The 15,262-nt window shown below is 42.1% G+C and overlaps 1 protein-coding gene across 1 annotated transcript in view; it reads right to left on the bottom strand.

Moving 5' to 3' along the window:
- The window catches only part of ZC3H18 (zinc finger CCCH-type containing 18), a 589,339-nt gene that overhangs the window by 20,069 nt on the left and 554,008 nt on the right, over positions 1 to 15,262 (bottom strand). The window contains exon 18 of the mRNA XM_053701306.1: positions 8,062 to 8,158. Coding sequence (XP_053557281.1) covers positions 8,062 to 8,158 — 97 coding nt within the window. The remainder of the gene's footprint in view (positions 1 to 8,061; positions 8,159 to 15,262) is intronic.

The following is a 15,262-nucleotide window of genomic DNA, read 5'->3' as shown; positions in this document are numbered from 1 at the left end:
AAGTTTGGCGTTCTGTCGGGACACCATCAGATCCAATTCTGGTGTGCCCCATAGCTGAGTCAGCTGGGCAAATACCTCCGGATGGAGCTCCCACTCCCCCGGATGAAAAGTTTGACGACTTAGGAAATCCGCCTCCCAGTTCTCTACCCCTGGGATATGGATTGCTGAGAGATGGCAAGAGTGATTCTCCGCCCATCGGATTATTTTGGTTGATGATTGATATAAGCTACAGTCGTGATGTTGTCCGACTGAAATCTGATGAATTTGGCCGCAGCTAGCTGAGGCCACGCCTGAAGCGCATTGAATATCGCTCTCAGTTCTAGAATGTTTATCGGGAGGAGAGATTCCTCCCGAGACCATAAGCCCTGTGCTTTCAGGGATTTCCAGACTGCACCCCAGCCTAGCAGGCTGGCATCTGTCGTTACTATGAGCCACTCTGGCCTGCGGAAACACATTCTCTGAGACATGTGGTCCTAAGACAACAACCAGAGAAGAGAATCTCTGGTCTCTTGGTCCAGATGCAGTTGAGGAGATAAATCTGCATAATCCCCATTTCACTGTTTGAGCATGCATAGTTGCAGTGGTCTGAGGTGTAGGCGGGCATAGGGAACTATGTCCATTGCCGCTACCATGAGTCCGATTACCTCCATACACTGAGCCACTGATGGCCGAGGAATGGAATGAAGAGCTTGGCAAGTGATTAAAAGTTTTGATTTTCTGACCTCCGTCAGAAATATTTTCATTTCTACCAAGTCTATCAGAGTCCCTAGGAAGGAAACTCTTGTGAGAGGGACGAGAGAACTCTTTTTTTATGTTCACCTTCCACCTGTGAGATCTCAGAAAAGCCAACACAATGTCCGTGTGAGACTTGGCTAGCTGGAAAGTAGACGCCTGAATCAAGATGTCGTCTAGATAAGGCGCCACTGCTATACCCCACGGTCTTAGAACCGCCAAAAGTGACCCTAGCACCTTTGTCAAAATTCTGGGAGCCGTGGCCAACCCGAAGGGAAGGGCCACAAACTGGTAATGCCTGTCCAGAAGGCGGATCTGAGGAATTGATGATAATCTCTGTGAATAGGGATGTGTAGATACGCATCCTTTAAATGCACGGTAGTCATATATTGACCCTCCTGGAACAGAGGAAGAATAGTCCGAATAGTCTCCATCCTGAAAGATGGTACTCTGAGGAATTTGTTTAGAATTTTGAGAACCAAGATTGGTCTGAAAGTTCCCTCTTTTTTGGGAGCCACAAACAGGTTGGAGTAAAAAACCTAGCCCTTGTTCCGCTCTTGGAACTGGGCGGATCACTCCCATGGTATGTAGGTCTTCTACACAGCGTAAGAACGCCTCTCTCTTTGTCTGGTTTGCAGACAATTGAGAAATGTGAAATCTCCCCCTTGGGGGGGGGGGGGGAGTCTTTGAAGTCCAGAAGATATCCTTGGGACACAATTTCTAAAGCCCAGGAATCGTGAACATCTCTTGCCCAAGCCTGAGCAAAGAGAGAGAGTCTGTCCCCTACTAGATCCGGTCCCGTATCGTGGGCTACCTCTTGATGCTGTCTTAGAGGCAGCAGCAGGTTTCTTGGCCTGTTTACCTTTGTTCCAAGCCTGGTTAGGTCTCCAGACTGATTTGTATTACACAGAATTCCCCTCTTGCTTTGCTGCAGGGGAAGCTGAAGCGGGACCACTTGAAGTTCCGAAAGGAACGAAAATTATTTTGTTTGATCCTCATCTTATTTGTTTTATCCTGAGGGAGGGCATGGCCTTTCCCTCCAGTGATGTCTGAAATAATTTCTTTCAGTGCAGGCCTGAATAGGGTCTTTCCTTTGAAAGGGATGTTAAACAATTTAGATTTTGATGACAAATCAGCAGACCAGGACTTAAGCCATAACGCCCTGCGTGCTAAAATGGCAAAACCTGAATTCTTTGCCGCTAATTTAGCCATTTGGAAAGCGGCATCTGTAATGAAAGAATTAGTCAACTTAAGGGCCTTAACTCTATCCATAATATCCTCTAATGGAGTCTCCACCTGAAGAGCCTCTTCTAGAGCCTCAAACCAGAAAGCAGCTGCAGTAGTTACAGGAACAATGCATGCAATAGGTTGGAGAAGAAAACCTTGATGAACAAAATTTTTTTTTATCCATAGGATCTATGAAAGCACAACTGTCTTCGATAGGTATAGTTGTACGCTTAGCAAGAGTAGAAATAGCTCCCTCCACCTTAGGAACAGTCTGCCACGAGTCCTGTATGGTGTCAGATATGTGAAACATTTTCTTAAAAACAGGAGGGGGAGCGAACGGAATACCTGGTCTATCCCACTCCTTAGTAACAATAGTCACAATCCTCTTAGGGACTGGAAAAACATCAGTGTAAACAGGAACCTCTAAGTATCTGTCCATTTTACACAATTTCTCTGGGACCACTATAGGGTCACAATCGTCTAGAGTAGCTAATACCTCCTTGAGCAATAAGTGGAGGTGTTCAAGATTAAATTTAAAGGCCGTCATATCAGAATCTGTCTGAGGGAGCGTCTTTCCTGAATCAGAAATCTCTTCCTCAGATAACAAATCCCTTACCCCTACTTAAGAACATTGTGAGGGTATATCGGATACGGCTACTAAAGCGTCAGACGGCTCAGCATTTGTTCTTAACCCAGAGCTGTCACGCTTTCCTTGTAAACCAGGCAGTTTAGAGAAAACCTCTGAGGGTTTTATTCATAACTGTGGCCATGTCTTGTAAAGTAAATGAATTAGACGCACTAGAGGTACTTGGCGTCACTTGTGCGGGCGTTACTGGTTGTGACACTTGGGGAGAGCTAGATGCTAAACCCTCATTTCCTTATAAATGAGAATCATGTATTGCAATATTTTTAAGTACTAAAATATGCTCTTTATAATTTATAGACATATCAGTGCAAGTGGGACACATTCTAAGAGGGGGTTCCACAATGGCTTCTAAACACATAGAACAAGGATTTTCCTTGGTGTCATACATGTTAAACAGGCTAGTAATGTAACAAGCAAGCTTGGAAAACACTTTAATCAAAGTAAATAACACTTTAAACAAAAACGGTACTGTGCCTTTAAGAGAAAAAAAGCTGCACAAACTCTGCAAAACAGTGTAAAAAAGCAGTAAACACAACAAAATTTTTATAGTAGCATCATAAAGCCTTAGTAACTTTGCACCACTATGCAAATAAACAATTAACCCCTTAATGTAAAAACCGGATTGAAAAAACTTCAAAACCGGTAAAATAACGTTCAGCACCTTGCCACAGCTCTGCTGTGGCGCCTACCTGCCCTTTAGGAACGATTTGTGGGGAAAAAAAACTCTTTACAGCCCTCAAATACAGCAGGAATCTCTGGAGAAGTAGCTGGATGCTTCTGAGGTAAATAAACTGTGCAACTGAAAATAGGCCCCTCCCACCTCACTCGAAGTTATGGGGCCTAAAAAACACCACAGAGTGTTTCTTAAACTAGCCATGTGGGTTAATAACCCTTAAACAAGCCACAAAGACCCTCAAAAAACGTTTTATTTGTAATTAAACCAAAACGTTTTTTCCTATTAGAGTCACCAGTAACTATGAGCCCTTTATGCAAGCTTGGATTCCTCTTTTACTGAATACAGCTTACCTTTCCCTCATGGGGATATTGCCAGCCTTTTCTAGAAAGAACACAGTCTGTCTAGAAAAAAAATAGACTGAACATACCTTAATGCAGTTTAGCCTGCAAACTGTTCCCCCCAACTGAAGTTTTCCTGTACTCTTCAGCCCTTGTGAGAACAGCAGTGGATCTTAGTTACAAAATGCTAAGATCATCATCCTCCTTGCAGAATTTGTCACCCCTTTTCTGCCAGAGAGTAAATACACACCGGTACCATTTAAAATAACAAACTTTTGCTTGAGAAAATAAAAACTAACATTTTTGTCACCACACTCACTTTGACCTTCCTAGCAGTTAAGCAGGCAGAGAGAATGACTGGGGGGTGGAGCTAAGGGAGGAGGTATATGGACAGCTCTTCTGTGGGTGCTCTCTCTGCCACTTCCTGTAGGGAAGGAGAATATCCCATAAGTATGGATGAATCCGTGGACTCGATACATCTTACAAGAGAAAACAAATATTTTTTTATTTGAAGATGCTGTTACTTTAATCAACAAACAGGCGATACAGTCTTTAGTGTGCCTCACTACTTGCAAAGTCTTTATCTCCCACCAGAATACATTTGTCTGAGCAAAAAGACAAAATAAAAATGAAAGTTATCAGGACACCTTTACACCCCAGTCTGTGACTGAGGTGCCTACCTGCCCTTCAATCTAGTGTAGGGAGATCTGGACTGCGCTTAATGAAGTCGTTATAACCACTCCGATAATCTGCAGAAGCGGAGCCAGAAGGTCACGTGACCGGCAATAGAAGCTGCGCCATACATGTAAAGCGTGTGCTGCAAGCCGGAAGAAGGCCAAATATGAAAAAGCCGGTCAGATTGCAGATATTGCAATAACATATAATGTGCCCCAGACGACTGTAAACAAATTACTAAGCACACACAATAAACTTATGAGCCACCAATAAAAGGATAACTTCTACTTCATAAAGAAGATTAACCCCAGTCTCTGCCTCACATACCAAAAGTGCCTGCCCACTGCCTAAAATTAATCCTGTCCCCAGGATTCAAGTCCTATAAAAATATGCAGAGAGTTGTAACTTAACCCTTTTGGCTAGAAATGCAGGTAAGTGCAAGCCTCCCAGCCCCAGAAGACAAATGGCACTTACCTGTATTACTAGCCGTCCGGCAGGAGGACAGCTCACAAAGCGTGAAAGGACGCCAACTTCTTACAGAGGCCTGTGTAAAAAAAGAAAGAACAGAGTAAACCTACTCTGGCTTTCTGTACTAGGGCCGCAATGTGCTAGGAAAACGTAGCAAGGCCCACCTTACAAGTTACACTGGTTTTGGTATTGCTAAAGGACAGTTTATCCATATAAAACGGAATTGCTCTAATAACATTGATTTTGAAAGAGAGAGTAAAGTTCTTATATCACAGCTTAAAGAGAGGGGCTACAAGAATAAAACTATTAACAGAGCATACCTTGAAGTCACTAGGATGAAAATAAATTATATGTTAAAGGTGAATCAGAGAGGATAAACTCATATAGAGATGGATGCCTCCAAACCAATTTTTGTAACAACATATAGTTCCCAATTCTAGGAAATCTGTTTGTTGAAAACATTTGCCCATCTTAACAGCCGAAGATAGTCTTAAGGGGACATGAAACCCACATTTTTTGTTTCATGATTTAAAACGAGCATGCAATTTTAAACAACTTTCTAATTTACTTCTATTATGTAATTTGCTTCGTTCTCTTGATATTCTTTGCTGAAAAGCATATCTAGATAGGCTCAGTAGCTGCTGATTGGTGACTGCACATAGATGCCTTGTGTGATTGGTACGCCCATGTGCATTGCTTTTTCTTCAATAAAAGATATCAAAAGAATGAAGCAAATTAGATAATAGGAGTAAATTGGAATATTGTTTAAAACTGTATTCTCTATCTCAATCATGAAAGAAAAATTATGGGTTAAATGTCCCTTTAAGAACTATGTATCTAATGGCTGTAAGTTTGTAGCCAAACGTGGCTGTACTCTGGGCAAGGCTCTTTCTTCAAGCATGTTGAAGACAGAGGAGGCAACAATAGCTGGCTTAATGCCAAAGTACAACCTACTTGATCTTACTAACTGTAGAACTGCATATGTTGTGTATCTCATAGAGTGTTCCTTGTGTAAGAAACAATATGTGGGATGCTTGACAAGGGAAGCAAGATCACGAATTAGAGAGCACTTACATAACATTGAACAAAATAATGATTGTTTGGATTTAGCAAGGCATCAAAATGTGAATAGTTTCAAGTGGCAAATAATTGAGTATGTTAGACCATCACTAAGAGGAGGGGACAGAGCAAGTAGATTATTGTACAGGGAAGCTTTCTGGATTTTCCAGTTAAAAACAAGGAGACCACTAGGCTTTAATATTGATAGTGACATTACTAATTTCTGGCAAAGACAGTAGTTATCCTTGCCACAGTATAAGATTATTACTACATGTTGCCTCTGCTTTCCGTTTTCTGTCCCTTTCAGTATTAATTGTAGTGTGTTCTAATAATATATTGGCACACATATACATTTATTGCAGTGTTTCAATAATATATTAGCCATTCTGGTTACATGTCTGTTTAAGGACAGTTTGTAATTTTAGAGTACTGTATAATTGTTCGATTTAATAGTATAACTGATACAAATTGTTTAACAGTTGGACTGTGTAATTGTAGGATGTGCACCCTCTCTTAATGTCCATTCCAGTATATTATTCTGTCTAGGTAATTGTACCTTTAACTCTCTCAGCAGGTGTCAATTAGCTTGTCAATTTAGGGCTATTTACGTTCCGGTTGACTAGTTGCTAATATGTCTATGATTAAGGCAGTAAATGCTGAAACGCTAGACGTTTCACTAGCTAAGATCGTGCTTTTTGCCTGTTATATATATTTATTTGTGATTCATTTGTCTCCATTAAAGATGCCTTTTATATAACGTCTAGAGGATAGACAGTTTTTTCAAGTGGTTCAAGTTTATCCCACCTTACAAGTTCCTAACTGCTTTAAAGCCACCACTACTCTACTGAAGAGATTGATGTGGACTACAGCTATACCCAAAATCTTGCTAGTAGCGAAAGAAATCCAATTTTCTTCAGACACCAAAACATCAGCTCCTCCTTTGACAGAGGCAAAGAGAATGACTTTGGTTTATGGGTAGGGGAGTGACACTTAACAGCTTTGCTGTGGTGCTCTTTGCCTCCTCCTGCTGGCCAGGAGTGATATTGCCACTAGTAATTGATGACGTTGTGGACTCACCATACCTTAGGAAAGACATAGAGACGTGCATAAGCAGAGTATGAACAAAAAACCTGTTGCGCACATGCGTTAAAGTAAAAAGCTGACGTTCCAAAAATTTTTCTTAACGCATGTCAATGTCTAGAATAGGGTTTAATACGGTACCAATATATACCCAAACCTTTAAAAAAATGCCTTATATAAAATAGTCCCCAGGATAAAATATACCCAAAACTGAGATCCTACTAATAGCCTACATTCTTAAATAGGTGCCTACATAAATATAACTTAGAAACCCACACACGTACCTGAAAGGCACCTATACTACTTGACTTCCCATAAGCAGCAATAACTGTTTCAAGTAGATAGCCAACCCAGATCTGTACGAGTGAAAGCAGAGGATCTAAAAATATAACGTAGAACCAACAGGAGGAGGCTAGGGACCATTCACTGCAACACCTGCGGTTGGCCTGTGACTAACTCTCATAGTGCGTTCTTGTGCCACTATTCATATTCCAAAGACAACCCTCTGTTCCAACAGTAACTCTCTGAGGGGAAAACTGGGCCTCAAATCAGTCTGAGCAAACTTTTCGCTAAAAACCTGGCACACCTCCCCCTTCTTCACACTCCTCCTGCAAAGTCATAGACAACACTAGTTTCTAGTAAGGTGGGAGGGGTTTAAGGGCTCTAGGAGTTTTGGGATCTTTGTCTGCTCCTAGTGGTGTAGCTTTCCAGCCCCAGCAGCTGTCATTTATTGTTGTTATTATTAATGTGTTATTGTAATATTTATATTTATAAGCATGTTCTGTAAACTTTGTGACAACAAGCACAAAAAACTGTTTTACTATTTCAAAATGTCTTTTGAGATACAGTTCATAATTATAAAGAAGTGATCTTAAATCATTAGTCTGTATTGTGCTTGGTAAACTGTCATGACATAAAAAAAGTATCGGAAATTGGTATCGGTGAGTATTTGAAAAAAAGTATCGGTACTTGTACTCGGTCTTAAAAAAATGGTATTGGTGCAACCCTAGCCTGTATACAGGTACTCAAACACAACCTATCAAGCACAAAGAAGCATTCTAGAACTTTAAGAAAAGCAGTATACATGCAAGACACATTTAAGTGGAATTGATACTAATATTAGCTAAACTTATAACAGCCCAGCAATATGTTTTCCTCACCTCTATCTGGCGATAGATTGGCCTTCTTGGCAGGTGGAGACCCCTGCCTATCTTTATCTGATGGCTCATACCGCTTCCTACTTCCTTTATCTGTCCCCTGCAAAAAATGGTTTGTGAATATTAGCTGTGTAAAAGGTAAGTGCAAGTAAGATACAAATACAAAGATAAAGCAAGAGAAATGAGGCACAGTAGTATGTAAATATAGGAATAGCAAGATAACATAATTTATGCTTACCTGATAAATTTATTTCTATTGTGGTGTATCCAGTCCACGGATCATCCATTACTTGTGGGATATTCTCCTTCCCAACAGGAAGTTGCAAGAGGATCACCCACAGCAGAGCTGCTATATAGCTCCTCCCCTAACTGCCATATCCAGTCATTCGACCGAAACAAGCCGAGAAAGGAGAAACCATAGGGTGCAGTGGTGACTGTAGTTTAAATTAAAATTTAGACCTGCCTTAAAAAGACAGGGCGGGCCGTGGACTGGATACACCACAAGAGAAATAAATGTATCAGGTAAGCATAAATTATGTTTTCTCTTGTAAGGTGTATCCAGTCTACGGATCATCCATTACTTGTGGGATACCAATACCAAAGCTAAAGTTCACGGATGAAGGGAGGGACAAGGCAGGCTTAAATGGAAGGAACCACTGCCTGTAGAACCTTTCTACCAAAAATAGCAAAAGTATCAAATTTGTAAAATTTTGAAAAGGTATGAAGCGAAGACCAAGTCGCCACCTTGCAAATCTGTTCAACAGAAGCCTCATTTCTAAAGGCCCAGGTGGAAGCCACAGCTCTAGTAGAATGAGCTGCAATCCTTTCAGAGGGCTGCTGTCCAGCAGTCTCATAGGCTAAGCGTATTACGCTCCGAAGCCAAAAAGAAAGAGAGGTTGCCGAAGCTTTTTGACCTCTCCTCTGTCCAGAGTAAACAACAAACAGTGTAGATGTTTGGTGAAAATCTTTTGTAGCTTGTAAGTAAAACTTTAAAGCACGGACCACGTCCAGATTATGTAAAAGACGTTCCTTCCTTGAAGAAGGATTAGGACACAATGATGGAACAATCTCTTGATTGATATTCTTGTTAGAAACTACCTTAGGTAAAAACCCAGGTTTTGTACGCAAAACTACTTTATCTGAATGGAAAATCAGATAAGGAGAATCACATTGTAAAGTAGATAACTCAGAGACTCTCCGAGCCGAGGAGATAGCCATCAAAAACAGAACTTTCCCAGATAAAAGTTTGATATCAATGGAATGAAGGGGTTCAAATGGAACCCCTTGAAGAACTTTAAGAACCAAGTTTAAGCTCCGTGGGGGAGCAACAGGTTTAAACACAGGCTTAATTCTAACCAAAGCCTGACAAAAAGCTTGAACGTCTGGAACTTCTGCCAGACGCTTGTGCAAAAGAAAAGACAGAGCAGAAATCTGTCCCTTTAAAGAACTAGCTGATAATCCTTTTTCCAAACCCTCTTGGAGAAAGGACAATATCCTAGGAATCCTAACCTTACTCCATGAGTAATTCTTGGATTCACACCAATAAAGGTATTTACACCATATCTTATGGTAGATTTTCCTGGTGACAGGCTTTCGTGCCTGTATAAGGGTATCAATGACTGACTCTGAGAAGCCACGCTTTGATAAAATCAAGCGTTCAATCTCCATGCAGTCAGTCTCAGAGACAGATGGACCCGAGATAGCCACCAGAGAAGAGAATCTCTGGTCTCTTGATCCAGATTTAGCAGAGGGGACAAATCTGTGTAATCCCCATTCCACTGACTGAGCATGCATAGTTGCAGTGGTCTGAGATGTAGACGCGCAAAAGGCACTATGTCCATCGCCGCCACCATCAAGCCGATTACTTCCATACACTGAGCCACCGAAGGGCGCGGAATAGAATGAAGAACACGGCAAGATTTTAGAAGCTTTGATAACCTGGATTCTGTCGGGTAAATCTTCATTTTTACAGAACCTATCAGAGTCCCTAGGAAGAAGACTCTTGTGAGTGGGGATAGAGAACTCTTTTCCTCGTTCACCTTCCACCCATGTGACCTGAGAAATGCCAGAACTATGTCCGTATGTGACTTGGCAATCTGAAAGCTTGACGCCTGTATCAGGATGTCGTACAGATAAGGGGCCACTGATATACCTCGTGGTCTTAGGACCGCCAGAAGCGATCCCAGAACCTTTGTAAAGATTCTTGGAGCTGTAGCTAACCCGAAGGGAAGAGCCACAAATTGGTAATGCCTGTCCAGAAAGGCAAATCTTAGAAACCGATGATGATCTTTGTGAATCGGTATGTGAAGGTAAGCATCCTTCAAATCCACTGTGGTCATGTACTGACCCTCCTGGATCATAGGTAGGATGGTCCGAATAGTTTCCATTTTGAACGATGGAACTCTGAGGAATTTGTTTAAGATCTTAGATTTAAAATGGGTCTGAAGGCTCCCTCTTTTTTGGGAACCACAAACAGATTTGAATAAAAACCCTGTCCCAACTGTGGAACTGGACAGATCACCCCCATAACTAGGAGGTCTTGCACACAGCGTAAGAATGCCTCTTTCTTTATCTGGTTTACAGATAATCTCGAAAGGTGAAATCTCCCTTGAGGAGGGGAAGCTTTGAAGTCCAGAAGATATCCCTGAGACATGATCTCCAATGCCCAGGGATCCTGAACATCTCTTGCCCACGCCTGGGCGAAGAGAGAAAGTCTGCCCCCTACTAGATCCGTTACCGGATAGGGGGCCGTTCCTTCATACTGTCTTAGAGGCAGCAGCAGGCTTTCTGGCCTGCTTGCCCTTGTTCCAGGACTGGTTAGGTTTCCAGCCCGGCTTGGATTGAGCAAAAGTTCCCTCTTGTTTTGTACCAGAGGAAGTTGATGCTGTACCTGCCTTGAAGTTTCGAAAGGCACGAAAATTAGACTGTTTGGCCTTTGATTTGGCCCTGTCTTGAGGAAGGGTATGACCCTTACCTCCAGAAATGTCAGCAATAATTTCCTTCAAACCAGGCCCGAATAGGGTCTGCCCCTTGAAGGGAATGTTAAGTAATTTAGACTTTGAAGTCACGTCAGCTGACCAAGATTTAAGCCATAGCGCCCTACGCGCCTGGATGGCGAATCCAGAATTCTTAGCCGTTAGTTTAGTCAAATGAACAATGGCATCAGAAACAAAAGAATTAGCTAGCTTAAGTGTTCTAAGCTTGTCAAGTATTTCAGTCAATGGAGTAGCTGTCTGAAAGGCCTCTTCCAGAGACTCAAACCAGAACGCCGCAGCAGCAGTGACAGGCGCAATGCATGCAAGGGGCTGCAGGATAAAACCTTGTTGAATAAACATTTTCTTAAGGTAACCTTCTAATTTTTTATCCATTGGATCTGAAAAAGCACAACTGTCCTCAACAGGGATAGTGGTACGCTTTGCTAAAGTAGAAACTGCTCCCTCCACCTTAAGGACCGTCTGCCATAAGTCTCGTGTGGTGGCGTCTATTGGAAACATTTTTCTAAAAATAGGAGGGGGGGGGAAAACGGCACACCGGGTCTATCCCACTCCTTATTAATAATTTCTGTAAACCTTTTAGGTATTGGAAAAACATCAGTACACACCGGCACTGCATAGTATTTATCCAGTCTACACAATTTCTCTGGCACTGCAATTGTGTCACAGTCATTCAGAGCAGCTAATACCTCCCCAAGTAATGCACGGAGGTTCTCAAGCTTAAATTTAAAAGTAGAAATATCTGAATCAGGTTTCCCCGAATCAGAAATGTCACCCACAGACTGAAGCTCTCCTTCCTCAGCTTCTGCATATTGTGACGCAGTATCAGACATGGGCCTTAAAGCATCTGCGCGCTCTGTATTACGTCTAACCCCAGAGCTATCGCGCTTTCCTCTAAATTCAGGCAGTCTGGCTAATACCGCTGACAGGGTATTATCCATGATTGCCGCCATGTCCTGCAAAGTAATCGCTATGGGCGTCTTTGATGTACTTGGCGCCATTTTAGCGTGAGTCCCTAGAGCGGGAGTCAAAGGATCCAACACGTGGGGAGAGTTAGTCGGCATAACTTCCCCCTCGTCAGAATCCTCTGGTGATAATTCTTTTAAAAATAACAGCTGATCTTTATTGTTTAAAGTGAAATCAATACATTTAGTACACATTCTCCTATGGGGTTCCACCATGGCTTTTAAACATAATGAACAAGGAGTTTCCTCTATGTCAGACATGTTTATACAGACTAGCAATGAGACTAGCAAGCTTGGAAAACACTTTAAAACAAGTTAACAAGCAATATAAAAAATAAAAAAAACATTACTGTGCCTTTAAGAGAAACAAATTTTGCTAACATTTGAAATAACAGTGAAAAAAGGCAGTTAAACTAACGAAATTTTTACAGTGTATGTAACAAGTTAGCAGAGCATTGCACCCACTTGCAAATGGATGATTAACCCCTTACTACAAAAAACGGATTAACAAACGTTTTTAAACAGTCACAACAACTGCCACAGCTCCACTGTGGCTTTACCTTCCTCAATACACGACTTTTGAAGCCTTTTGAGCCCTTCAGAGATGTCCTATAGCATGCAGGGGACTGCTGAGGGAAGCTGAATGTCTCTGTCTGTAATTTTAACTGCGCAAACAAGCGCTAAAATAGGCCCCTCCCACTCATATTACAACAGTGGAAAGCCTCAGGAAACTGTTTCTAGGCAAAAATCAAGCCAGCCATGTGGAAAAAACTAGGCCCCAATAAGTTTTTTCACCAAAGCATATATAAAAACGATTAAACATGCCAGCAAACTTTTTATATTGCACATTAATCAGAGTATATACCTCTGATAGCAAGCCTGATACTAGTCATTATTAAATCACTGTATTTAGGCTTAACTTACATTAATCAGGTACCAGCAGCATTTTCTAGCCCCTAGAAAAACTTAAAACTGCACATACCTTATTGCAGGATACCCTGCACGCCATTCTCCCTCTGAAGTTACCTCACTCCTCAGACATATGTGAGAACAGCAGTGGATCTTAGTTACTTCTGCTAAGATCATAGAAAAACGCAGGCAGATTCTTCTTCTAAATGCTGCCTGAGATAAAATAGTACAACTCCGGTACCATTTAAAAACAAACTTTTGATTGAAGAAAAAACTAACTATATTACACCACTTTCCTCTTACTACCTCCAGCTATGTTGAGGGTTGCAAGAGAATGACTGGATATGGCAGTTAGGGGAGGAGCTATATAGCAGCTCTGCTGTGGGTGATCCTCTTGCAACTTCCTGTTGGGAAGGAGAATATCCCACAAGTAATGGATGATCCGTGGACTGGATACACCTTACAAGAGAAAAAGATATTTACATTTTCTGAATATATCAACAAGTACCATCTTTTCACCTTAGCTTAGGCCAATTAAAGGTGTGAAATCTGTGTTGTGCATTTTAATTCTCACAACTGGAAAACACAATTTTCAAGTTTAAAGGGACAGCCCACAATTTCAGATAGAGAATAGAATTTTAAACAGCTATCCTATTTACTTCATTCTCTTAGTATCCTTTGTTGAAGCAGCAGCAATGCACCACTGAGAGCAAGCTAAATGCATTGGATGAGCCAATAACATAAGTCATATATGTGCAGCCACCAATCAGCAGCTCCTGAGCCTACTTAGGTATCCTTTTCAACAAGGGATACTAAGAGAACAAAACCAATTATATAATAGAAGTAAATTGGAAAGTTGTTTAAAATCACATGCTCTATCTAAATCATGAAAGAACAAAAAAACTGGGTTTCATGTCCCTTTAACCCATTTACGACAACCGACATACTCTTCATGTTGTCAGCTGCAAGGGCTTCAAAGGCTGTTGAGACTATGCCGTTTCTGCATGAATCACTGCCTCCTACAGCCTCTGGAAGCCCTTCCAACCGCAGACGAGCAGGGGCAGCCACCGCAAAGGGGTCAAATTACAATACAAGATACTAAATAAATAAATAATGACTGTATACTGCAAAGTTTATTTTATTATACATAACTAAGGGATATTAAAATTGTTCTTTCATGATTCAGATAGAGCAAGTAGTTAACAACTTTCTAATTGACTTCTATAAAGAAACTTTCTTTGTTCTCTTGGGGAATCTTTTGTTGAAAATCTGGTAGGTAAACTCAGGACCATGCTCATGTTTACAGCAATATATGGCGGTAGTTTTGCAAGGATGTTATCCATATAATAAAGAGGGAATGAAGCAAATTTGATAATTGAAGTCAATTGGAAACTTTTTTAAATTGTATGCTCTGTCTGAATCACAAAATAAAATGTTTTGGCTTCATATCTAAACTTTATTTAACCCCTTAACGACCGAGGACGTGCAGGGTACGTCCTCAAAAAAAAGGCAGTTAATGCCTGAGAACGTACCCTGCACGTCCTCGGTGTGGAAAGCAGCTGGAAGCGATCCTGCTCGCTTCCAGCTGCTTTCCGGTTATTGCAGTGATGCCTCGATATGGAGGCATCCTGCAATAACCCCCCTTGGCCATCCGATGCAGAGAGAGCCACTCTGTGGCCCTCTCTGCACCGGACATCGGTGGCCGGTATCGTTGGTGGGTGGGAGCAAGTCTGGGAGGCGGGTGGGCGGCCATCGATGTGCCCAGTGGAGTGGAGGGGGGCGGGATCGGGGGCGGGAGGGGCGGGAGCGCGCACGGGAGCGCGCGCGTGCACGGGGGGGGCGGCGGGCGGGCGCGTGCACGGGGCGGGAGCGGGAGGGAACCGCTACACTACAGAAAAAAGTACTTGAATTAACTTTTTTGAAAGCTGTAAATAACAGCTAAAAGATGTGGAAGGGGTGGGGGGTTGATCTTGGGGGGGGGGAAGCTACACTGCAGAAAAGGGTTTTTATTTAAAAAAAAAGGCACATTATTCACTAAACTGGGTACTGGCAGACAGCTGCCAGTACCCAAGATGGCGCCCATTAAGGCAGAGGGGGAGGGTTAGAGAGCTCTTTGGTGGGGGATCAGTAAGGCTGGGGGCTAAGGGGGGATCCTACACAGCAGCATATGTAAATATGCTAATTTTTTTTTTAAAAAACCCCCCAAATATAGCTTTTATTTTAGTACTGGCAGAGTTTCTGCCAGTACTTAAGATGGCGGGGACAATTGGGGGGTGGGGGAGGGAAGAGAGCTGTTTGGGAGAGATCAGGGGGTCTCATGTTTCAGGTGGGAGGCTG

Source organism: Bombina bombina, chromosome 1 (assembly GCF_027579735.1).
Source record: "Bombina bombina isolate aBomBom1 chromosome 1, aBomBom1.pri, whole genome shotgun sequence".
NCBI classification, from domain to species: domain Eukaryota; kingdom Metazoa; phylum Chordata; class Amphibia; order Anura; family Bombinatoridae; genus Bombina; species Bombina bombina.
The sequence above is the reverse complement of the archived record's forward strand: the minus strand, read 5'-3'. Positions and strand labels throughout refer to the sequence as shown.